The sequence below is a fragment of the Nannospalax galili genome, unplaced genomic scaffold (genome assembly GCF_000622305.1).
Source record: "Nannospalax galili isolate Female #2095 unplaced genomic scaffold, S.galili_v1.0 scaffold366, whole genome shotgun sequence".
Lineage (NCBI taxonomy): Eukaryota > Metazoa > Chordata > Mammalia > Rodentia > Spalacidae > Nannospalax > Nannospalax galili.
The window spans coordinates 1,607,257-1,632,890 of record NW_008355168.1 but is presented as its reverse complement, the minus strand read 5'-3'; the positions used below and the strand labels follow the sequence as shown (position 1 = coordinate 1,632,890).

General features: G+C 46.1%; 1 protein-coding gene across 2 annotated transcripts in view; it reads right to left on the bottom strand.

Annotated features, from left to right (window-relative positions):
- The window catches only part of Zmat4 (zinc finger matrin-type 4), a 396,947-nt gene that overhangs the window by 333,392 nt on the left and 37,921 nt on the right, over positions 1-25,634 (bottom strand). For both annotated transcript variants that reach the window (XM_017802973.1, XM_008852314.2), the window contains exon 2: positions 1,680-1,785. In XM_017802973.1, the coding sequence (XP_017658462.1) occupies positions 1,680-1,781 (102 nt within the window). In that variant the 5' untranslated portion in view covers positions 1,782-1,785. The remainder of the gene's footprint in view (positions 1-1,679; positions 1,786-25,634) is intronic.

Below are 25,634 nucleotides of genomic sequence, written 5' to 3'. Positions count from 1 at the left end.
TGTTAGTAGCATTAAAAATGAGTTTTTCTTTATGTAACACTATATTTTAAATTGAAATGGAGATCTTTTTTAAAAGTTAAAACCTCATTTAATTTTATGTCTTATAGGGTTTATACTGAGTACAATATTGTATGACTGTAATAATTCAACTGTTAACCTAAAAATTTACAGCCAATTTTGAAAAAGAGGCACCTTAGCTCAGAAAAATGTTATTGAATATGTCAATGCTGTTGTAGTGAAATGCTTCTTCTAATTTTGTGCTTATTAAATAAATAATTAACTGGGAAAAAAAGTATTCGGGGGAAAAACGTCCAGAAAACTCCAAAAAGCAAAATTTTAATTTGCCACAAGTCAATAATATGCTGATTTGATGCAAATAATGTGATTTATGGGTACTATATAATGTTATAAGTAATCTAGAGATTATTTAAAATATTCAGGAGGATATGCAAAGGTTCTGTGCAAATATCAGACCATTTAGTAGAGAGAACTTGAGCATGTATGGATCCTGGAGACAGTCCCCTCTAGAATCCTAGAGACAACTGTACTGTCTTTTTTTTCACAGATGTTGAATTCACAGATGCTTTAAAGAGTTTTATTTGCCTTTATCAAACCATTGCTGTGAAGGCGGTAGTAACAGTTAATGAAGGAATTTTGCATGTTGGACACACTTCACAGCTTCCAAAACCTTTCCACAAATACTATTCAAGGTCACATTTATACACCACAAAACCATGTGGAGAAGGCGAGGTTGGTGTGGCATCTTTCTGGGTATGTATAAGGGTGTCCTCATTATGATTTCATTGGTGCACAGATGAACCTGATGAGTGAGAGTGACACCTGTCATTTCTCAGACCCATCAGATGAAAAGAAAACTTCCAGCTACGCCCTCCAATCCAAACTCCCTCTGAAGTCATTACACGTGAAAACTCCCACAGGTGTGTGTTCTCTGGAACACAGAGCACATTCTGAAGGACTCAAAGTCTTGGGATTCCCAGCTTCCTGTCCTCCACTCACAGTACTTCATTCCTTCCTGGGACAATCCCTCGTCCCTCATTCTCTGTTTCCAACACAGGATCAAAGAGCTGTCACAAGTTCTTCCATGTAAGAGTCACTGTACTGTATAATGTCCTTCAGGCGTATTTGAGCTTTAAAACTCTATTGTAACTGCGAGGGAAGCCTCCATTTTGAAGAGCACATTTAGAGCATCAGTCATCAGGGAGGGAAGGAGGGACCTGAGGAGTATGTGCCTTCACTCTCACTTGAGACCTTGTAGCTACTAATGAGTGCCTTTGAGTCTACCTTCAGGATCATAGGTGGCAGGACATGGGACTAATATATCTTCCATGTATCCTTGAGAGATAGACCAAGTACAGAAAGTTCAGTGGGTACACATTGAAAATGTAATAAATAAATAAATAAATAAATAAATAAATAAATAAATAAATAAATAAATAATAAATACATCAATCAATCAATCAATCTGGGAAGTAGCCAGGGCCCAGAATGATGTCCCCAACCTTCACTCCCGATCCTTGACAGACACAAACATCTTGGCCTGACTTCATACTGCACATACTCAACCTCTGTGGTTCTGAAATCTCCAGAAAGCCAAAAGAGAGCACCATTAAGTCCACAGTGGCAGCTCAGCTCGGCCAAGTGGGCAGTGTACTTCTTACCTCATAATGGGCCACGCGCTGGGATTCGGATATCAGCTGTGCACTGCACACCTTGCAGTAACTGTCTGTAAATAAATCCTGATCGATATCGGAGGACTTCATCAGGCTAAAGAAAAATCAACAGAAGAGAAAAGTGAGTCGGTGATGACAAAGCAGAACGTTTACCATGTAAACAGCCTGGGTTTCTCTAAACCCTGATGCTTCCCTAGCAGAACATTCACCATGCGAACAGCCAGTTTCTCCAAACCCTGATGCTTCCATACCAACTAAGCACAATAGTGGATCGTTTTCCTATAAACACCCAACAGGGTTGCTGGAGCCCTAAAACAGAAGGATCTAGCTTTACTTTGCCAAACCAGACTTGTATGTAGTGCTTTGTTAAAGGTTAATGTGGCCGGATAAATACACATGGGATATAGATTAACAAGGAAGTGTAAAGCATCCGATATAGGCAATAGGAAATGGGTCAGGGCATTCTAATTCAGTCACACACTGGAAGTATGGTGTGACTTCCAAACCCAGATTCAAAAGCAGTTTACAAACAAGTATGTAAAGTATGCTGAACTGGTTTTTACCATATGTAGAGCTGCATAGGAAATGGACAACAGATTTTAACAATATTTAAATAGCAGTGTCTTTCAGAGGCTATAGATAATTGTTTTTGTAATATTTTCTTTGAAGTTTCTACAATGAACATATTACCAAGAAACAAGGCACTATAGTCAGTATACCCTCAGTGTAAAATGTACTTTTGAGTTCAATGGCTATAGCTAAAAAACTACAGACTACAGAACTTTCTATGTTCACACCATGTCACATGCAGAGGCCATGCCGTGCTTGCCCCTATTTATACTGAGGGTTTGTGTCCATCAAAGCCATTTTCCTCACCCCACATCACTGCTGAGCCCACAAAGGCAGATAAACACATCCCCTAGGTCCAACTGTATCAAAATGCAGCCTAAGACCTCATGCTTGTGAAAGTAATGTTGGAAATGTGTCATAACAACTGAGACGTTACTGCCTAGAAACAGATACCAGCTCATCTGAGAGCACACCAACTCCACAGCATGCCCTTCCTACCTGCAAGATGGCAGGTAAAGCCTGTGTCTGTCGGCATTACACTGAGAAGCAAGAGAATCTCTAACAAAGGCCCCCAGCATGAAAGTTGGTATTCACTCTACTCTGGCGCCCTCATCTTGCCTGTCTGACTGTCCAAAACTGCATTCCTGTTTGGAGGCACGACTTGAACAAGCTCCCTTCTCATTCAAGCCAGTCCCACCGCAGGCCTAATGCTGCCATGTGGAATTGAGTGAGTCATTGTCTGTCTGTCTTGATTTTCCCTCATAAATATGAGATTATAGTAGACAGTCCTCTTTGAAAAACTGTAGTGACTCAAAGAGACATATGCTAAGACAGGGTTACTATAAATCATAAAGCTCTCATCATGTTCTCAAATACCCAGAACCACCAATAATTATGCCAGACGCTAAAAATAAATCCCTTGAACCTCACTGCTGATGTGGACCTGTTATTTGTGGAAGCATCATGTCTGGCAAACGGCTGATTGGCCTGAAGTCCACCAGCTGCCATGCCTGAAGGTTTGCTACCCCCCGCCCCACACACAACGCAATCTGTCCCAGGGAGGGTGGAGGCCTTAGTTATTATATTTTTCTTGAGTTGAATAAAAAATCTGTCCTTCTGCAGCGCTCATTTATTAATTTTGTCTTAGGAACATCGCAGAACAATTCTATTTGTGTTTTTTCATAAGATGTTGTCCTAACTTTGTTTCTCCATTGCTGTGACAAAACACTCTGACCACTACCAACTTGAGGAGGAAGAGGGTTTATTTGGCTTACACCTCCAAGCTAGGAACTCAGGGCAGGAACCTGGAAGCAGGAGCTGGAGCACAGGCCATGGAGGAATGCTGCTTACTGGCTTGTTCCCCTGGCCCTTGCTCAGTCTGCTTTCTTATGCAACACAGGCCCACCTGCCCAGGGGTGGCACCACCCACAGTGGGCAGGGCCCTCCCACACTCATGTTTTTGAAGAAAACTGTCATATCTATTTCAGAGTCTCTTGCCTTTCTCCAGCTCTTTGATGCTGTCTATTTCAGTTCTTTCAGCACGGTCTGTCTTCAAAGGTGCCAAGGATAGAAGGAAGCCATCCAGAGAAGAGATGGTATAAATGGGACAGAGGATCTAAATCCCAGCAACCATACAACACCAATTGTCATTTCCAGTCGTCTCTGTTCAGTTAACATCATCCCAGTGTGAAAATAGAGAATACTTTTTTTTTTTTGGAGACCTGCACTCAATATGTAGACCAGGCTGGTCTTGAACTTACAGAGACCCAGCTGCCCCTGCCTCTGAGGGCTGGGATTAAAGGTGTGCACCACCACACCTGGTGGAGAAGGTGACTTTTGGTGATGGGAAAATGTAGTAGACGATTCTGAAGTGTCAGATGGGAAACGAAAACTTGAATTTTAAAAGAAAGTTTCTATAAGTGGCTGTGTTTAAGCTTTATCGTGTTCTGTGAATGAACACGTGTGCATGAAGATAGATTCTGGGTGACCTGCTTAATAGGCCTCTCCAAGCTCCCTGCACACTCCTCCCTCATTACACAACCAACTGCAGGAATCAAGCACTGTAGAAGGATATTCAAGGTGCATGTCGCGCTGAGCGGGGCTCGTAGGAGTCTGCATCTCAGTGAAACAGCTGTGTGGCAGAAATAGCTTTAAAAGCAAAATATAAAATGTGTAAGCTACAAAAAAGAATCAAAAGAAGAGAAAATATCTTGGCTTTTTCCACCTTTTTATGTGAGCATATTGATTTAAACAGAGTATAGTCCAGGAGGGCCCTTGTGAGTCTGTGAGATATTAAAAACACCTGCATACATTAACTTCCAGTGGGAGGCAACGAGTGGATGTAGATCAGTCTGGCGCATGCTCATTAGACAACCAGAAGGTCCTACTTACGATTCTAAGACAGGAACTTGCAAGAGGGAGATCCGCCACTTGCTACCCCCTCTGGCTTCTTTGGAAAAGGTTCTCAGCTCTGCTGGCTGACAGCGTAGATAAAGTGAAAAGAGAGAAAGACAGAACAGTCGGCCCTCTCTTGTTGCGCATGGTCCTGACAAGTCTTGGCCTCCAACAGCAGCTGGAATGGCAACAGAACCATGCACACAGCACACTCACTGGTCAGGGTGATGATGTTCTGACCTCTGGGAACCTGCTTCCTCTGCGATGGCATGAGACCTTGGACACTGGGATGAAAGACAAGCTGAGAGAAGGGAGAAGTCTAATTTCCTGAACCTGAGCTACACAATGTTTCATCTTTGCCTCTGAGACGAAAGCACACCGCAGAGCCACACACCGCAGAGCAGCACCGCAGAGCCACACACTGCAGAGCCACACACCGCAGAGCCACACACCGCAGAGCAGCACCGCAGAGCCACGCACCGCAGAGCCACGCACCGCAGAGCCACGCACCGCAGAGCAGCACCGCAGAGCCACACACCGCAGAACCACACACCGCAGAGCCACACACCGCAGAGCAGCACCGCAGAGCCACGCACCGCAGAGCCACACACTGCAGAGCCACCTCGGAGGATTTGCCTGACCTGCTTACTCTTCCACAGTCACCAGAGATGGTACCACCCGAGGGGCCCAGACAAAGAAGCAGGCCTACACCAGTCCTTAAGACACGGAACTAGTGTGAACGCTGGTGAAACCAGACAAGGGACTGGAGATGACGGGCAAATCTTCGGGGTGCTATCTAAGGAGGTTCTGGAAGAGCTGAAGTTTAGACGATGAGCAAGAGCGGAGGGAGGAAAGTGGGTTCAGAGCTGAGCTTGGAAGCCAGGTCTTCTCCCTGGCACAAAGAATCGTCTCATTATCAGTGTGCATACATGTGTGGGTAGCAGTGGGCTCTAACTGTGGGTAACACAGGATAAGAAACCAAATGTAGTACATGAAGGGATCCCAAGACCTACTTGGAGGAAGAGACATGAGAAAAACTAGATCCTAAAAATGTCTCATGGTACAAGATGTTTCCAGGGTCCTCAGATTCCGCCTTCCTCTGGACTTCCCGAGAGCAGAAACACAGGCTGAACCCTCGGAATGGGAGCTCTGTGGGAAGCAGCAACAACTCTTCATTGTATCCCATGGCTGATGGTGCGAACAGAACTGATTCAGAGTTCTCAAAAGCCACTCAAGGCTCTTCAGAGGAGAACGCATCATCTCCAATCCTAGTCTGGCCGCTCACAGCCAGGGTAATCAGGCAGCTCAGTATCCGTTCTCGGCTCTAGTCTCTTCATATGTGAAATGTGGGGGGCGGGGGGGGGCTCTTCATATGTGAAACAAGGGGCGCGCGGGGGGGGGTCTCACAAGGTTATTATGAGGATCAGAAAGTGTGGAAAAGCGTCAGACACAGAGTGGCATATGGCAGACCTTTAAAAAGCCAATATCCCCACAATCGTTAGCAATAGTACTAATTCTGGTGTGGGTTTTTTTGAGGAATACTGTAAATATTTAAGAAGAGAAATAAATAGAAGCACGTTGGAGGCTAAGCAGGAAGATGGCACAGCCAGTGTGCTGGAGTCCTAGCTTTAATTGCGGCTCCAGCCTGTCTTCACATTACCAGCATCACCCTCAGAGATGGCAGGCATCCACTGCAAGGCATCTGGCAACTCCTCCTGCCAGCCGGCACCCAGGCCTGTGCCTGGGAAGACCCCGCAGTTCATGCAACATGACAGACTATTTTTGTCATCAGAACTGATGACCCTGGCTGAGGGAGCTTGATGAGAATTTGTCCCCTTCTCTCTCTCCCACTCCTGTTGCTCCGTAGAGGCAGCAGAAGGAACCACACACTGCAGAGGCCTGGCAGAAACCCACATACACCCGCAAGCTGAGCCCACAATGACTTGCTGTGGCTCTCCCAAGAAGTCTGAGCAGACATGCTCCCCAAGCGCCAGTCTGCTCCAGCGGCTTGAGGGAAGAAGTCTTGGGTGTGGCGTTCCTACTGCATGGGCATCCCTCTACCACCAGCCAGGGTAGCTGCCACCATAAAGGTCATCCCCGGGGTCTCCTCACCTACTCTCCACCTACTGTCCTTTCAGTGACCTCTAAGGCCGGGAATTAAGGCTCAGGCCATTCCCAACCAAAGGGCCCCTCTTGCCCACAGGATAGTTGTTCTAAACTGCCGCTCACTGTGACACAGAACTCTCCAGGTTTGTGACACAGAACTCTCCAGGTTGAGGATTGTGGGCTCTTTCCAAGGATAGTCCCAACAGTACCCGAACACTTGTGAAAGTTCCTGACCTGAAAGATTTTGCCTGAGGGCTTCCCCTGTAATCGGCTTTGTTGGTTTGCCAGCCTTGTTTTCTCTACAGTAAGATCTAGGGCTGGTTAACTTCCTAAGGGTCAAGAGTCAGGTCTCCCAGCCAAGACTGACCCCTGTGTCCAGAAGTACATCCCTGCCCATCTGGGCTTTCTCAGTGCTGATTTTAGCCTGCTCCCCAATCCCTCTGTCTAGGACCATAAAAATACTTGAAATGAACGGCCCAGGGTAGACACTAGAGGTCATTTCTGACCTCAGGGCCCAGACTCCTCTCTCAGCCAGAATAAAGCTAGACTCACCACTTCAAACATTCTGAATCTGTATTTATATCCACAAGGTTTCTGGCCTGGGAACCCTGATCACCTTCAGATTTGGTATCCTGACATCTTGAGGAGCCACCGTACTCCCCACTTAACCAAGCGAGGTCCTCCGACCGCGTCACATTCCCTCCCTGCCCACCGTGAGAGAGCTGAATTACTCTAAGCAGCTCTGGCCTCTGCCTCCCACTACCAAACAAGGAAAGCTAAACTTTTCTTCTGCTTCAATGTCAGCACACTGAAAGGTAGACTAGAAAAGCAACCAAGAAAAATGAGCCACCGGCCACATTTTAACATCATTGATATCCAGAAAAGGACTTGAAATTGTTTTCTGCTTTGGCTGATTAATATTAGACAGAACAAAATTATGCTCAGAAAGGGACAAATATGGAAATTGGGGCTTGTCCATCTTCATCACAAAACAAATAAGCCTTGGTCACCTGTTGTCCTTTAAGTTCTGATTCCCTGAATCCTGAGCCAGCTTCAGCCTCATTCTGTCCCGTCTCCAGCTTTCAGGTCCCTGCACTATCCTCCCTCATGAGCAGGTAGATAAGTTTCAGAATGTAGGTCAGCGATGCTCATCTGCACCTCCCATGGGCAGCCAAGAGCCTCTGGAGATGGGTCTGTCCTGTCGCCATCACATCTCCCTCCAAGAGAAGGTGGGTGATGCAGGGCTGGTTGCCGTGGCAGGAGACTAAGCAACCCTCAGAAAAAAAAAAATAATAAGAGAAGAGTTGCTTCAGAAGTGGAAGCAGGTTGTGAAATCTGCCCAGAGAAAGGGGCAAGGAGGACACATGGGTGAGGATGTACACACTGGGCTTCTGGCTGCATCCTCAGCAGACACTGCCCTACAATTCAGCACACACTGGATGAGGGGACTCTCCCATGGTGCCTGTGAGTAAGGTGGTGATGTCAAAGACATCACTAGCTAAAGAACCTTTGAGACTCCCTGCAGCTCAGGATGGCAGCCATCCTCTAGTCTGAAACGCTGTTGTTCAAAGAAAGGAATCTGCTAGGTCCACACCCCTGTCACACATCATCCAGATGCAGCCACAAGCTCTGCCTTCTAGTCAGAGCTGAGAAAGAGGGGAGGGACGGCAGGGACAGTGAACACTGCACACCCACCCCACCCACAGCTCCCTGCCCTTGCTTGGTGTCAGCAGGAGCGTCAAAGCTGACTCACAACACTTGAATAATTGCCTTTGAATGGAACTGCTTTCTTCACTTGTGAAGCCAGATTCTGTGACCCCTGACCCACAGGCACCTGCTATTGCTGGGCACACACATCGCCCTGGGGTCCTGGCAGTGGAACCACATCTGTCGGTCTCCCTCATGTACACGGCTTGGTCCGACGACATCCGGGAAGGAGGGCAGGGGTCACACTGCCAGCTTGCAGAATGGCTTTCTGGCCTGGCTCTGTGAGCATTCCATAGTGCCTACAAGCAGGGTGCCTGGCTCCCTGCTAACCCTCTGTAGCTCCTCATCCTCACCTTGAGAGGTCTGAAGTGTGACCCCACAGGGCATCGGTGGAATTGGTGCTGACCAGTGAGGCCACAGCATCTACCTTTCTATGGAAGTCTTATAAATCCTTCAGGCATCCCATGTCATTCACCAAGTGGCCTCTACCAAAGTCTCACATATTGTACAGCAACCCCTTTCCTCTCAAAAGCAGAAAGCCCAGCCTGCAGAGGTGGCTCAAGGATAAAGAGCCCTTGCTGTTTCTTGAGAGGACCTGAATTCAGTTCCTCACACCCATGTTTGGCATCTCACAATACCTATAACTCCAGCTCTAGGGGATCTGGTGCCTTCTTCTGGCTTCCATAAGCACCTGAACTCATGTGCACATATCTACACACACACGCACGCACGCAATTTTAAAAATTAAAATAATAAATCTAAAGCAGCCCCAGAAAGCCAGCATGGAGCCCTTAATGAAGCAGGTGCGTGCCCCCGGGCAGAGGATTTCTGTAATAAGACAGAAGATAACATGGGGAAGGACTGGCTATCCACAATCAGACCAGCAGTGGCTTGCAAGTCTCCCCTTCTATACCATCCTTCAACTACGACTTCTTTTCACCGAGCGGTGGTTTGAGGTTTTATGTCACTTCCTGCCTTGGGATGCAGCAAATAGTGAAAATAGTGATGGTTTAGGAAATTATTGATCATGGGAAGTTGAGTGTGTAAAGGTTACTGTACACATTAATAGTCAACAGGGCGATCAGTGGCAGTGGCAGAGTCGTGCTATCTAAAGTGTTGTGGGAAGTGTGGACAGTGTCTTATACATAGTTTCAACAGAAGGATAAGCTGAAAGCTAAGCATTGTTTCACCAAGCTGAACAACCCAGGGTCCACACTCTTACACTTTACATGGAAAACTCTTGCTTATTCACAGCATGGTGCGGGTAACATATGAGGACTGCACATTCTTCAAATAGCAGAATCTGTAATCCACACATGTGATGACAACATTATCACTGAATGAACTGAGGTAGAGTCGCCCTATGAATGATGCAGGGCAGGGAGCATAGATTAATCACAGCCACCTGACAATCACACAAGACAATAAGTTCAATGAGCACGCACATGAGACGCATTCTACAGAGTCGGGGGCACGCATCCAGGGAAGATACAGCTCTAAAATGTTGGCAATTCGTAGTAACAGGATTCAAATGATGGTACTTGGGTGGAAGAGGAAGAAGGGTAGGAAAAGAGAGAGCCATACAGAGGAAAGGCTGTCAGCAATCTTAGCTTTGCTTTAAAAGATGTCCTATGTGTGCTCATCCTGTTACTATAGATGGTGAATGATGAAATTGGCAGTTGTATGATAGAGGTGATAGATAACACAGATGATAGAAAATAGATGAATGGATGGATGGTTGGATAACAGATGACAGAAGATGGATAGATAGAGATAGAGATAGATTAGATAGATGATAGATAAATAGATAGATAGATAGATGATAGATAGATAGATAGATGATAGATGATGATGATAGGTGAGGATAGATAGATGATAGATAGATGATAGATAGATAGATGATAGATAGATAGATAGATAGATAGATAGATGATTGATAGATAGACAGAGAGACAGACAGACAGATAGATAGATAGATAGATGATAGAGATGATACATAGATAGATAGATAGATAGATAGATAGATAGATAGATGATTGATAGATGTAGATAGATGATAGATAGATAGATAGAATATATGATAGAAGATGAATGATAGGTGATAAATGACAGATTGATAGGCTATATATGCCAATAATGAGCTCATTCATTTTCTGGCAATGAATTGGTCACATTCTCTGTCACAGATAGTAGGTTTTGTTGCTGCTGTTCTTTGCTTAGTTCCTTTTCTTGTCACAAAAGACAAGACTGAATTTCCCAGCTTCCTCGACATGTGGCTGACTTCTGACCAACAGAATTTGTGCAGAAATGATGTGCCTATTTCTAGGTTTGAATGTGAAATCTCACTGCATGCTATAATCTGGCCTCTGTTCCCTCTTCTACAGGCTGGATGGTTCCACCTTGTCAATCTGGAAGCCTTGAGTTCAAGAAAGACCTCAGATCCTGAACACACAGTATCTTTGTATGTACTAAACCACTCTGATTCTGGATCTACTCTGCATTACCTTAATTAACTCCATTTGACATGAGAAGCTTCACATGGCTAGAAAAATTGTGTAGAAGGGTACTTTTTACCTGGGTACACCTATCACATGTCTTTCAGGGGAACTAGACAAAGACAGAGATTTTGAGGCTCTTCTTTAATAACTAAACTCCTGTACTTATTCTGGGCAATGGACTAGCCAGTCTTGACCTCACTGACTGCTTATTCGCAGCAAAATCAAAACAGTACACATTAGAACAAAGTGTAAATTCTAGAGTTTAAAAGCAACTGCTAAACCATGCTTCATGGTGCATGCCTCTAATCCCAATATTCAGGAGGCAGAGGCAGATGGATCTCTTTGAGTTTTAGGCAAGCCTGGTCTATATAACAAGCTGTACACCAGCCAGAGCAACATGTGAGACCTTGTTTTGTAAAAATAAATAAATAAATAAATAATAAAATAAGCAATTTAAAGTGGATTAATTCAAAGGTCTGAAAAATATACATACAATAATATGCAAGTACATATATAGTTGAAGGTCATATAACAACAACAAAAAAAAACATAATGCTAGGAAGGAGAAAACACTCTTTGAGTTGTTGGTCAGGTAGTTCAAGAGACTTCCAAAATAACACAGGCTATTGCCACAGCACTTGACTGCTACCCAGAACTTGAAGGTAAGACCCTATTGTTGAGGGCAGGTCATACTTCAGACACAGGACTTGGAGCAGTGGAGCTGGAACTGACCTGGAAGCTCCTCCCTGAAGACCAGCTCTCATTGTATCAGAGGTCACCGTACAACCTGCCAAGGGAGGAAACCAAACAATGGTTCTGCCCAGCTGTAAAGCCGAATAAACAACGACTGGCCCAGCAAACTATCACTTTCGGTGCAGTACTGGCACTTTTATCTTGGGGGTCATCAACAGCTGTCTGCTTGGAATTAAGGTCTGTTCAATGGGAGGGAACTCATGTGCTATAAATACAGCCAAATACACACGGCTAGAGAGGTCACAGATCCCAGAGAAAAACCTACTTTTGCCACGTCCCTAGACCAAAGTAATTTCTTAATGTATTTTAAGTATGCATTCTCAAAATAAATAAAAAATAAATAAGTATTCTCATATTTAAAGACAAGTGTACCTTTTACCCCTTTTCAAAGAACCTTCTTGCAACAGATAAAGACTATTACAGAATTCCAGAAGTCATCAAACACAGAGAATAAGTGTCTGTGAGATGCATAACCCTAAGTGACACATCTTCAGTACAACTTCTACTCCTATGATGATGCATCTAGTAACTTTCACCAGAGAAATTTCTTTATGCAGTAGATGCATTGACCCATGATTAGCCAATGTGTAGAGTACAAGAGGTCTCAGAGTGCTCATCCATGAATAGGACAACTATTTCCAACCTCTGCTTCCCAAGGCTCAGTGATCACTGCAGAAGAGGAGGCAGAAAGACTGTAATAGCCAGAGGGAGTAGAGGACCACAAGGGAACAGAGTCGTCCAGACAGCTGCTTATTTACTCATGTAAACTCACAGCAATGATAACATTATACAAGTCCTATGCAGGTTCAAACCAGACAAAATGCCAGCATACACAAGGGGAAGTTAGTAAGAGTTCCCAACTCTACTGAAGGAACTTTTCGCAATTGTTGGCTGCTGGGACGGGGAAAGACAGTGTCTTACAGAGTCTTAGTGGGCCCAGTGAAAGGATCCACACTGAAGGACACTGGGGGACACAAGTCAGACTCTATAGGCCATATTATATATAGGAGAGTTCATTAAATTGAGCTGGAGGCAGTGGGCAGAGGTGGGGAGAGAGGATTGGATCTAAATGCCATCAAACTATATTGTATGAAAATCACAATTCATAAAATGCAAAAAAGAAAAAAGAAAAAGAAAAAGAAAAAATCAATTTATCAGAACATAAGGCATCATGTTAGGACAAGGTTTGTCACCAGGACACTGACAGGCACACCTTTACAGATGCACTTATTAGAAATGAAGTTCAAGTGCTGGGCGCCCTTCAGCAAGGCTGCTATTTCCCTCTGGCTTTGAACAGATCTGTCCAACCCCTGGCAGGCTGGTGCTGGTGCCTTGTGAAATCTACTTTGAGATCCTTTGAGAGGGTAAAAAGAGCAGGTGGCCATGACCACTGGGAGGCCAGATAATGAGCCAAGTGCTTCACATCAGAGTGTTCGGGGTTTTGTCACCACGCCAGAAATGACAGCTTGGCTGTCTAGAAGCACACATCTCTCCACTCGATTCTTAATGTGGTCACACCTTCTAATCCCCCTGCCACCCGGTTCATTCTCTCCTCAGCTGCGAGGTGAGCAGCAGTGGGCAGCTTCCAGGAAAGAAGACTGAGTTAGGACAGACTTTCACCCGGTTGAGCAGTTCCACCCCGGCTTCGGGACGGAGCAAGCCTGTCTACTTGGGCTGGTGATGTCTTTTCCTCCCTTGTTCACTAACCGCCATGTTCGTGATGCCTTGTCCCTTACAGGGACCCACCACTATCTCCCCCACCCAATCACCTACTACAGCAGACTGACTTTCATGCTAACACCCCTGAAAGATAGGGCCGCTCAGGCAGACAGCTAACAGGCAAACAGAGCAGACACAGGACCAGCAGAGGAAGGTGGAATGGAAGGTAAGTAAGGCCATCACGGAGAGGGGACCCGAGACTGTGGCAAGTCAGAGCTGCACAGCCTGGTGAGCGGACAAGGTCATCCCAGGATGGAGACAGAACTCTAAAAACTTCAGAACAGGAGATCAGGACTGGAGGCTCATCTAACCCAATGCCTTCCGACTAGTGATATAAAATGATACATAAATAGGTGATGGGACAAACACATACAGCCCCTGTAGGTTCAAGGCAAAAATGAGAGAACTAGCTCCTAAAACAGCATTCTTTCCCTACAGCTCACACTATTTACTGTCTCTCAGGAGCCTATTGGGAAGAGAGGGATAATTCCCACCATTCTAAACTTTGGGGAGACAGTATGTGCGTGACTGGCTGTGATGCCTGCACCACTGGCAAGAATAGTCTTCCGGGTCAGATCCCAAGATGCCCAGCAAGAAGCTGTAAGTAGAGGAGCAAGTGTCTTAGATCATGGGCAGTGTCTCGTCTAGACTGGCAACGTCCATGTTTCTGTGACATGTGATTGTGTCTGGGACAGACTAGCAAGTAAATTTAAGAGTTGATTCCATCCAAGAGGGAGCTGTAGCTGTTTCTGAGGTGAGTAGTTAGTCCCATTTTTCATCAACCAAAACCAGGAAACCAGGCCCCCGAGTCAATGGGCTCTGGCTTGCTCACTGAGCCGTGACCAGGACCAAGTATAAAATGAGGACTGGGGGCATCTTGTAATGGACAAGGGGATGAATGTGGCAGGTCAGGTGACACGCAGCCTCAGAAGCCCGTCTTTCAGGAGCAGCCTCTGCTGCAGAGATGTTCACTACTCCTCATCACACCCTTCCCCACCAGCTGGGGATGCAAAGACAAAGGAGCCCCACAACACCTACACCTAAGCCAGGGTTCCCCTTGCCCCATCCCATGCACCCGCCATTGGGGTCCCTCCCCATAAGAACATCCCTAGTGAACACCCTGAGCACCAAGCTCTGAAGAGTCTGTTCCTGGAAAGCCCTAACTATGGCATGCTTTCCTGCCGGCCTCTCATGAGATGGACCTCACAGGGTAGTTCCACAATGAACTGTACCTCATTGGAGATTGGCAGTGTGCTAAATCCTACAGCCAGCACCTGAATCAATTCCCAGAGCCCAAGAGCAACTCCAGAATTTCATAAACTTATTCACAGGGTTGCATTTACGCAATCCTACACAAAGAGTTGCTTCTTGTGAAGCTGTATCCTAAGATAGGTTCAAAAACTGTTTAATAATACGCAAAAAAGAGAGAAATGTGCTAGGAATGAGTCCCAATTCCCATGCTCTTGATCTGGGTCCCTAATGCATTACAGTTACTCTCATACCATCCGATTGAACTGATGATTCTGAGTTCCATAATGTCAAATAAGTCATATTTCAGTAACACTTCCTACCCACTGCTAAAAATATTGTTTCTTTCCACTCAGCTATTCCTAATGAGATATTTCAAGCCAACGGGCACCCAAGGGAGTGCCTTAGCTAATCTTCCCAGGAGCGCCATGAAACAGAAATTGTACATAGCAGAACCCAGCTGGAAGCTGGGGGGCGGGGGGGGAAGAGCACTGACCTTGTGGGTCATTCTGTCATAAAGGGCACGCTGTCCTTTAGAGGTGTCATCTGACCCACAGTCAGCTCCACCCGGAGTAGAACTTACTATAGTTTATGACATGTTTGTGCAGTAAATAGATCCAGCTGCAGGTTGACTTGGCCCTAGGACGTTGGCTGCTCCTAGGCTTCTGGTGAGAAGCAGGTTGAAGCCTGAACAACTGCTAACTCCCACAGACGTGGAAGTGAGTTCAGCTGGCTGTGAACCAGCCCTATGCCATGGCCTCTGTCCCTTCATATCATGCAATGCTAGATGTGATTCTCTCTTCGTTCCTCAACTGATCTGGGCACCAGACAGCACTACCCTGGGACAGTCTCCCTAATCCTCTCCCCAAAGCTGGGTCAGCACCGCTTTCTAGGTCCCCCTACCTCTCTGTACGTACTTTCACCAACAATTCTAATGCATTCTTGTTATTCATCTGACTGCTTCAAGGACTGTGAGCCTCTTAAGAGGCAGAAACTGCCTCTCACCTCTGTTCTCAGTACCCAGCTGGATAATAATAAAAATAAAAACAGTAAAACTAAATGTGCTGGTAACGAAATAATAAAAATAAAACGTACTTTGTGTGGTCAATCGTGCAAAAAGAAAGCTTTCTGTTTCTATTCTTTGATCTTATCCTGAAATTTGCTGAAAGTATTGCAGAGGGTTGTCTTGAAGAGACAGCTCAAGAGCACAGCAGCACAGCAGTGGGCCTCTAGAAGAGCCTGCAGCACGACCTACTCGTCTGGACATGCCAGTGCCAAAACCAACATGAAGCACCTGGGATGAAGTCAGAAAATGACCCTGTGGTTGGGAATAAGACTGGACGGACGGTCGATATGATGATGTCTTCCCTTTCCTATACTGGAGCCTCTGCTGGAACTGAAGATAAGAGTAAGGGACGAGGAGGTGTGGTTGTTGACAGCAGCAGCAAGCTCAGCAACAAGGTGAGCTCACCAACTCCCCCCATTTCTCCAAGTGCCCCTTTGTTCTAAGCCTCGAAGCTTCACAGCCTTGGGTCAGATGCATCCCCATTTGGAACATGCCTGGGGCGGGAAGATGCTCCTGTATCCCTCCACAGTCAGCTCTTCCTGGATGGTAAAGGTTGAGTTGTGTGAATCTTGTCTCCCAGAATGTGTTAATGCAAACTCGTTGGGAAGTATAGTCTTTTTAGATGTAATAAAGACAAGGCCCTACTGGATCCAATAACTAGTAGGACACTGGTCCAATCAGTTGTACGTTCAAAAGAAAGTGAACATTTGAACACTGCTAACATGTGATGGTGAAATCCATGTGATATGGGACAACAGAGGCAGACGGGAGATGCACTGATAAGGCAAGGAAGCCTAGGGGTTACTGGACAATGCCTGAAGGAGCAAAGGGTGCTCCTGTAGAGGCTTCAGAGGGGGCACAGTCTTAACACCTTGTTTTCGGATGTCCAGCCTCCAGAACCTGACAGAGAATGAATCCATGTCGTTGAAGCCACCCAAGCCTGACATTTTGATGATGACAGCTCTAGGGAACAAATACAATGGCCACACATCTGATGCCTCTTTCTCTACTTCCACATTATTTTATGTCTCCCTCATGACAGCCCTGAATGGTGGTTCTGGAGGCTTGAAATCCATCTGACACACCCAAGGAGCGCTCAGTATGAGGCCCGTAGAATGAGCGCTAATATGTCTGGGATTCAAATCCATGTTTCTTGTTTTCAAGTCCAAAATTGCTCTAGAACTTTGAGATCAAGTTGTTCTTTCAGCATTGTTTTGAGGTTCTTCTGGTCCTTGTTTAAATATTACAAATATCTTCTCACTTTCAAAAAGACGAAATTGCAACTCTGACTGCATCCACAGCTGCAACTACCCAGACTGTTTAAAATCCTGCCTTGGTAACCACACCTGCCTTTGGGGGTCAAGTGAAAGCAATCTTTGAGAGCAGGCTTTACCTGCCAGTGTCATAAAGGGAGCCTACGTGCAATTAGGCACTTCTAATTACTTAATTCCACTTTAAATCTCTTGGAGAAGAAGATAATAATTACGGATCTCTGATCTGACTAGTCCTTGGTTGGTCTTCAATCAACCATGCTTCTACAGGGTATTATAAACATTTTTTAAACAGTCTCCTCAAAATTGCATCCCAGAATTTCAATACTGAGCAGAGAAGCAAAGCCAGAAAGTAATTTTTTGGTTCCCGTTTTCTCCCTAATAGCTGAGGCTGAACTGTCCCAACTGCGCCCACTGCTAGAACTTTCATTGAAAATGCCAACCAGGACCAAGCTTACAGTGCCCAGCCCCAAAACCTTACAGGGCCCAGCCCCAAAACAAAAGCCCCAGGTGCAAAACTCAGTACTGGATGGATCACACTCAGCCACTGTAGCTTGTGTCCAGCTCGCTCCTGTGGGGAATGACATGCAATTAAGAGCAAGAAGAGGAAAAAAACCAGCTGGAATCTTGTTTTTACAAGAAGCAGAGAGCTGCGTAAGAACATGGGCCCTCCTCTACATGTCAAACTAATCTCTCCTGTGATCGCCCCAAACCAGCAGCAGCAAGCCCTAAATGTTCCAGGCTTTTCTCTGCACACGTTCAGCACTCCCCCAGCCTTCTGCATACACAGTAGTTAGTGTACAAATGGGTATTTATTCAACAGCAGTTGAATGTAGGTGCTCAACTATTGTACCTGAGTTTTGCCTTCTCTACCTCCCAGAGAATTTGGGCCTGCAAGTCATCGATGAGTCCTGTCAGCATGAGAGGCTCAAACACAGCCCACATCGAGAGCTTTCGATGAAATGAAAACTAGTTGAATGAGCGTGAGGCTGACTTTGATTTCTGGTTAGACAACTGGGCAGAGGATGACACAATCAAACCTGCAGGGTGATGTACGAGATGGTAGGAGCCACCCCTTCTTTCCCTTGCACTACAAGAACATCCTGAACCTCTTGACACATATGACTAGAAATGGAAGTCAAATCCAGCCACGTGATCCTGGGCATTTTCGTTAGCCATCCCAGTTCCACCAGCTGACCAAGACCTGAAGAATGACTGACAGAAGAGAAAATTGCTTTGTTTTCTTTTAAAAATATTTTATTTTTATTTTATGTGTATGAGTGTATTGTCTGCATTGTGTAAGTGCACCCATGTCGTGCAATGCCTGCAGAAGCCAGAAGCGGGCATCAGATCCCCTGGAGTTGGAGTTACAGATGGTTGTCAGCTGCCATGTGGGTGCTGGGAATCAAACCCGGGTCCTCTGCAAGAGTAGCCAGTGCTCTTAACTGCTGAGCCATCTCTCCAGCCCCTTGTTTGTTTTCTTTAAAGAGCTAAATGGAATAATAGTTTACTATGCATGACGATAAATTTTATGTGTCAACTGGGCTATACCCATTATTTCTGGCGATTCCAGAGAAGCTAGAATTTGCATGTATGGACCGAGTAAAGAAAATCTTCATCACCAACATAGCAAGCTTTATCCTACCTGCTAAAAGCTGAGGCAGAACCATGGAATAATTTGTTCTTCCTCTCCTTGGGCTGAGATATCTGACTTCTCCTGCCCTGGGGTATGCATGCATACACATTTCCGCATACACATCGTGTGTGTGTGTGTGTGTGTGTGTGTGTGTGTGTGTGTGTGTTCTTTTACATTACGTGGATCAGCAGAAGAAACTGAGGTCTGAAAACATGAGGCCTAAAAACGAACTGAGGCCTAAAAGCAATGAAGGAGCTTCTAGGGTGGAGCTTGGCGGTGGGGAGTATATTTAGCCCACATGAGGCCCTGAGTTCAGTTTCCAACACTGGAAAAAACAGTGAGTTCCCTAAAGTCACATGGTTTGTGGCACAGTCAGGTAAGCTTGGAAACCCTTGTGTCAGTATGAGCAGAAACGAGGGTTTTCCAGGATGGAAGGTCTACTGCATGCCCTCAGCTTTACTGATTTATGCCTACTAGAGCATCAAGTGAAAAGTCGGGCACTGGTTGAGCTCACTGACTGTTGAGAGACTTGGACTGCAGGGGCCCAGTGAGTCTCTGAGCAGAATACCAATCAACAATTTCCACATCTACAGACTTTGCAGCTTTACCTTCCAACTAGCTACGGCCCCCAATTTCCATGTGACTTAGATCTCTCAGAAAAGTGTGGATGCCTTGGGTCTGTTCCCAGATCAATATAGCCAAGCAACTCCAAAAAGTAAATTTTAAGCATCTTAGTTATTATTTTCAAAAGATTTGGTTCTCTGTAGGAAAAAAAAATCTTTTTTCAAGATTTGACAGTCTGAAGGTTACCCACAGAAGAGGAGAAAATGCTAAAAGCTATCAATGGGCACCTCCAGGCATTAAAAACATGCCTCCTTCAGGCCCCCAGGCTTCCTCCGACACTACAGGCCATTGCTGGCTTTTCTGCTTCTGAAAGATAACACAGCCCTTGGTGCAACTGGTGATACGGTGTATAACTGGCGGGTTTTATCAGCCTTTTGAACACCATTACTGTGGTCAAATTAGTTGCTTACGTTTAGGCAAGATATTTCCAACATATGCTTTCTGTCCCAAGGGTTACAAAAGTCTCTGGAAATGTTTCAGAGTCACAAGCTAAGTGCATTGACTGGTTAAAAAAATCAAACCAACAAAGGAGGAGGCAGGGAAGTGCAAATGCGTTTAAGAGATAAAGTCAAACATCGATTAGGACCAGGCCAGAAAGAGGGCCAGACGTCTCAGGACCAGCCAACCGACAGACGGTCCCTGAGCAGGAAGCGAGGCTCTGCCAATCTGTGAACCCTGAACTTCCAAGGTTTGGACTTCAGCCCTTTGTAAACCCCACGGAGAACAGCTCCACGAGAGCCATCCGGAGGCGTAAGCGGGGCAAGCAGCCAGCTCTGTCAACTTTCCACTGGAGTCTGCAGACCAGCCGGCTTCGGATAGCAATGGTTTCTGAGCTTTGGTCTAAATAAGTTCCTCAAATAACGCTCATTTTCCTTTCCTTAAAGTCCTTACGATGTCCCCCACCCCCACCTTTATTCAGGCCAACCTCGGCCCCGGGGAGTGTGATGCACCGGTTGCACGCGCTTTCAGGAGCTGGTTCCACCTAGGGCGAGGACGCCCTGGCAAGGCGCCTCTGGGCAGCCTGGCTACGGTCCTAATTAGCGCACCGGGTGTTTGATAGCCTCCTCTATGCAGAGTAATTAAAAGTACTGCGCTGCATGGCTTTGATAAATTGTGAGAACCGTTAGCAAACTGAAGCACGAGGTTCTACCTCGCTATCCCTGGGTTTCTCCTGCCTGAGCGGCCGCCTCGCTACAAAGATGGAGAGCCGTGTGCAGCACAACGTGAAGGGCACAGCCAGCAGGAGTCTGGGGAGATGTTGGAGGATGACCTCCCAGGACGGCCGGGCAGTGCCCCCCACACTGCGCAGGGCAGAAGCTGCTCAAAGGGGTATGTTCTACAGGGAAAGCTACAGAGGAAGTGCAGGCTGTTCTCTGTGCCTTCTAAAGACATCCTCTTCTCCTGAGGCCTGTGACACAGAAGCGGGGACACGGCTGGAAAGTGGCCTTTCTAAGTTTCATCCTCGTCTGTGAAGGGAGCACAGTCGGGGTGTCCATACTCATCACACTCCAGTGATGAAGAAGCGAACAGCCCATGGTATAGTTCCTATTGCAATGGCAGTACATTCCTGTGCCATCTGTGCCAAGTTTGGCTTATTCCCAAAGCTCCCTAGTAAGAGTAAGGGATGCTGAGGGAGGACTGAGGGCCGGAGGGGTCATCGGAAGGCAAAGGTGTTCCAGGGCAACTGCCAGTCCTTCTTCAGGGTACTGGGCAGGCCGGAGGCGTCCACAGACCTGTATAGCAGACTGCTTTCCCAAGGAGCTCAGCTCCTCAGGAGAAAAACACTCTTTCTGATAACGTGCACATTCCTCAGAACTGAGTTGTAGGGAAAGGAAGGCACCTCTGTCCTGGGGGTTTGCCCTGGCATCTCCTCCACGCGGCTCCCGAAGTCCATCTAGGATGCTCGCAGCTGAACCTGTTTCCACCAAGCCAGTGCCTGCAGGGCCCTGATGAGAAAATCCAGGGTCAGCCCTTCTAGACCTCTGGAGAGTGCTAACCTGCCTGTGGATTATGTGAGGTCATTTCCAAAGCACATGTGATGTGGCCTCTAATATTACACCTGGGACTTCTCAGTTCCCCAGGGACCAGGCGACCTCTAGCAAAAAAAATTGTCAAGGGCAACAAAAGCTCCACAGGAGCTCGGCCCAGTGCACCTCCTGTCTTCTGTCTGTAACTGTTCAGGGACCAGCTGGCCCTCTAACTGCAGAAGATGAAATCTAAAGGACTACAACAACAACAAGGTTTCAAATCACAAATAATAAACAAACAAATAAATAAGCTCTTGAAAGTAAATCCCAAAGTCACATCTCAGGCTGTGTGCAGCTCCTCAGTGCAACACTAACCTAGCCTTTTCAAGGCCCTGGGCTTGACCAGCACCAGGCAGGAGCAAGAGAAACAGTGGAAACCCTTAGGGTCACATCACCGCCTCCCTCCGCACTTTGCATTCTGGCCCCACAGTCTTCCCTGTGACCACTGCCCTCCACGTCAGATGGCCTGAGTATGACTAGAAAATGTGCATGGCCCCTACCAGCACCCTCACACACAAAAGTGGTTCCTTTGTGCTGTTTGGATGAATCTGAACGAACCTTTGGAAGAAAGGCATTTGGGGAGGCGTGAGGCAAACAGCAGTGTGCAAGACAACAGGCTTTGGAGACCCACACATGTAGCTGTGAGTACTGACTTTGGAGACCCACACATGTAGCTGTGAGTACTGACTTTGGAGACCCACGCATGTAGCTGTGAGTACTGACTTTGGAGACCCACGCATGTAGCTGTGAGTACTGACTTTGGAGACCCACGCATGTAGCTGTGAGTACTGACTTTGCCTTTTGTTAGTTCCATCACTTGAGAGGAGCCATTTAATCTCTCAGCCTCAGTTGACCTGCCTGTAAAATGGACAACAAAAACCAGGTGAGGACATTATTTAGAAAGAGGATATGAAGCTTCTAGAACTTTTTGGTGCTCGGTAAGGACCAAACACAATGCAGCTATTACCTTTGTCACACCCGATGGGGGTGGTTGTATAATTTTTCATCTATTCTGTTCTCAACTCAAAAATCACTTCACTGTGACTTCTGGTTCTGTAAACACGAAGTCAGCACCTACGTCACCTCATCTGCCCTCCAGGAAACCTGTTTCTGAAAGGACTCCCAACCCGGCACCAGGAAGACTTCAGAGGTCCTCTGCCGGTCAGTGAGCTCTGCTCCTGGCAGATGGCAAGTCATGAGGGGAGGACAAGCTGCTATCAGGCCGACAGTGCTGCCCCACGCTGGCATCACACGTCACCAGGTCAGCCTGCACAGCTGCCTAGAGGGAGCCCAGCCTACAAACCTCGATACAAGGAGGTGAAAGACCACATACGAGTGAAAAACATGCCTGCCAGCATCTCCCCTGATGCACTGGCTCCGGGCCACTTTCTGCATAACTGTCATCTTCCACAGTCACTTTTATTTTCAGTGCTGGAGACAACCCAGGCCCTCACTCATGCCAGGCAAGAGGTCCACCAGTGAGCACACCCCGGCCCTGTTTGTACCATCTCTAAACCAATAAACCCACCAGCACGAGCAGGCATTCCACAAGAAGGCTCCCTTCTGCGTCTCTGAGTATTTTCATTATTTACTCGTAGTGTATTTATAAGTAATGACATTTTTCCACCCACCTCTCTCCCACAGATACAGGAAGGAGGAGTAAGATAAAACGCTGAGAGTCTCCCAAGAGAAAGAGATGAGAATATCATATTAATGTTTCTTGGGACTCCAGAACTTACAAAATTGTTGCTGAATCATATTGTCTTTCCCCTGAAGAACACCTACCTACCTGATTACCAGATGTTATCCTACACAGCAGTCATCCTCAACATATCCAACCAAAGGTGGAAGAAGCAGACAACTCGCCCAGATGGCGTTACTTACTGTATCTTCTCTGCCTCTATAGTACCATGACAGGCTCTGTCATGTGTGGCATGCTTGTAAGAATCTCCTTAGCACCTAGCTCAGTATCTTGCACAGCATAAGCATTTGACCAACACCTACTCGATTAAGGTGCAGATTAATTCCTAGACACTGAACAGGACTCGAACCTGACTTGGGCCCAGACAGGAACACTGAATCCATCCACAAGTTCACGGCCCTCGTGGTTTTCCCATCCAACACAGTCCAGCCATTCACCTGATTGCTCAGGACAGAACCTGAGACGTCTCCTGGACTGTTCTCTCTCCTGCCTACTCACATTTAATCTATCAGCAAGGCATGCTGGTTCTCCCTGCAGCATAGATCCTGACACTGTCCATGTCTCACTAGCTTCAGCAGAATGCCAGGAACCCAAGTGGCCATTACTTCTCACCTGGACTGTGAGACCCTACTACCTCAACTCCATCCTCAACTTACCAGGATGACTTCAGCAGTCGGTGAACTCCTATCATCCCTCAGCCTAAATCCCGGCAAGGCTTGGCAGGCCGTGAGGCGATCCCCAAATCCCCGCTGCCGCATCTTGCCTGCTCCTCCAGTCGCACCCCCCACGCCCTTCCCTGCTCCTTTTCCGGTTGTACTGGCCCAGCTCTGACCACCACAAAACACCAAGGTCATGACTGGACTGTCCCCGCGGGTGCGGCCCACCCTGTGCTGCCCACCCGGCTCCCTAACCTATTCCCTCTCTTTTAGTACACTCCCCAGAACAAGGCAATGTCACCTCTGGACCTGGTGCCTAGACTACCACCAGGTACGCTGCTGATGCTCAGTAATATCTGTGGGTCAGCCAAACTGACTTTCTTAATCTTGTGCTGTCTCCAGTGCCAAGGAATTTAGTCTTGCACACTCATGAATATTTATAGATCACCCTGAAGGAGGGGAGGGGATAAACCTCTCCAGAGATATCCCTACAGAGAATAGTGGTTTCCAAATTCAAATACTTTCCTCCTAGAGAATAATGGAGGTTGGCAGTTCTCAAATTTCTTACACCCAAGACCCTTTCCCACACTTAAAATGGCTGAGACTTCAAAAGAACTTCTATGGATGGCGTATCTGTTGGTATTTACTATCTTACAAGTTAAAACAAAATTTAACAGATTAATTCATTGACGACATTATCAAACAACCACATGCTAACATATTTGTATAAAAGAAAATACATCCTAATCGCAATGTGGACTCTGAATGGAACCCTTAGCTTAGTTAACAGTTGTGATTTATACTGATTTCTTAATTTTAAAAATTTACCACAGGAACATAAAAACTCATACTGGGGGAAACTGAAATGGTATATAGAAATTATACTGTATTTGTATCTTTCCTTTAAATGAAAAACTATTTAAAATAAAAGAATAAATGAATGAAAAACTATTTAAAATAAAAGGCTTATTTTATACTATACTCTTTTTTTATTTTTTATTTTTTTGTAAAGACAAAAATGATAAATTTAATTCATCAAAATTAATGTCTTACCAAAGGTCATTAGAAAGAAAATGTGTAAGTCACAGATTGTTTAAAGTACTTGTTTTTTTTATTTTATTGATTTTATTGAATTTATTGAATTTTTGTGCATTACTTACAGAACATCTCAAACAACCTTGCTCATCTTTATACCCCCATCCCCACTGGGGCCCTCCCATACTCCCCCAACTGAAGCCCATATACTCTGTCATCCCTGTTACTGCCCACTGTGTTGTCAGCATCCCCAGCCATTCCCCAGTGCAAGTCCATCCACTGAGTCTAGTCAGCCTATCTAGCATTCCTTGTTTTAGGAAGGTCAGCTTTTCTTCATCTAACAGCAATCAGTTGCCAAAATTCCTTCAGATAAAATTGGAGTCTGCTGTTCATTATCTCAGTTCTATGCTGGGGTACTGTCTGCCTGAGTTGCATGGGATTTGTGTATGCTGACACCATTGCCATAGACTCATATGAGCAGGTTCCCAGGAGCTTGTAGGACTCTGTTTCCATGTGATCGTGCACCTCCTCCCTGGCTCTTGGACCATCATTCTGCAGATTCCTGATCTCTACACTTTAGCCATTTGTGACCTTTTGTGTTTCAGGCCAGGTGTGTTACAAGGTCAGAGACCCTGCAAGTCCTGTCCTTCAGCAAAAGGGCTCAGGCTTCTGGCTTTTTCCACTCCTAAAGAGGGTTCTGAAGTTCAGAGGCTGGAACTTGTCTGTAGGTAGAGCTGTCAGAGAGGGAGGAAAGAGCTCAGCAGGACGCAGCCAATGTTTCTAGAAGTTAGAACAGAAGAGCTGGGCAAAGGCCACTGGCTGGAGACGCACGATAGACAGAGAGGATGAGGGAAAGGAAAGGAGACATAGTGGGGGTGCTCCGAATGGCTGGGCATCGAAGAACTGACTCTAAGAGCTCATATAAATATAT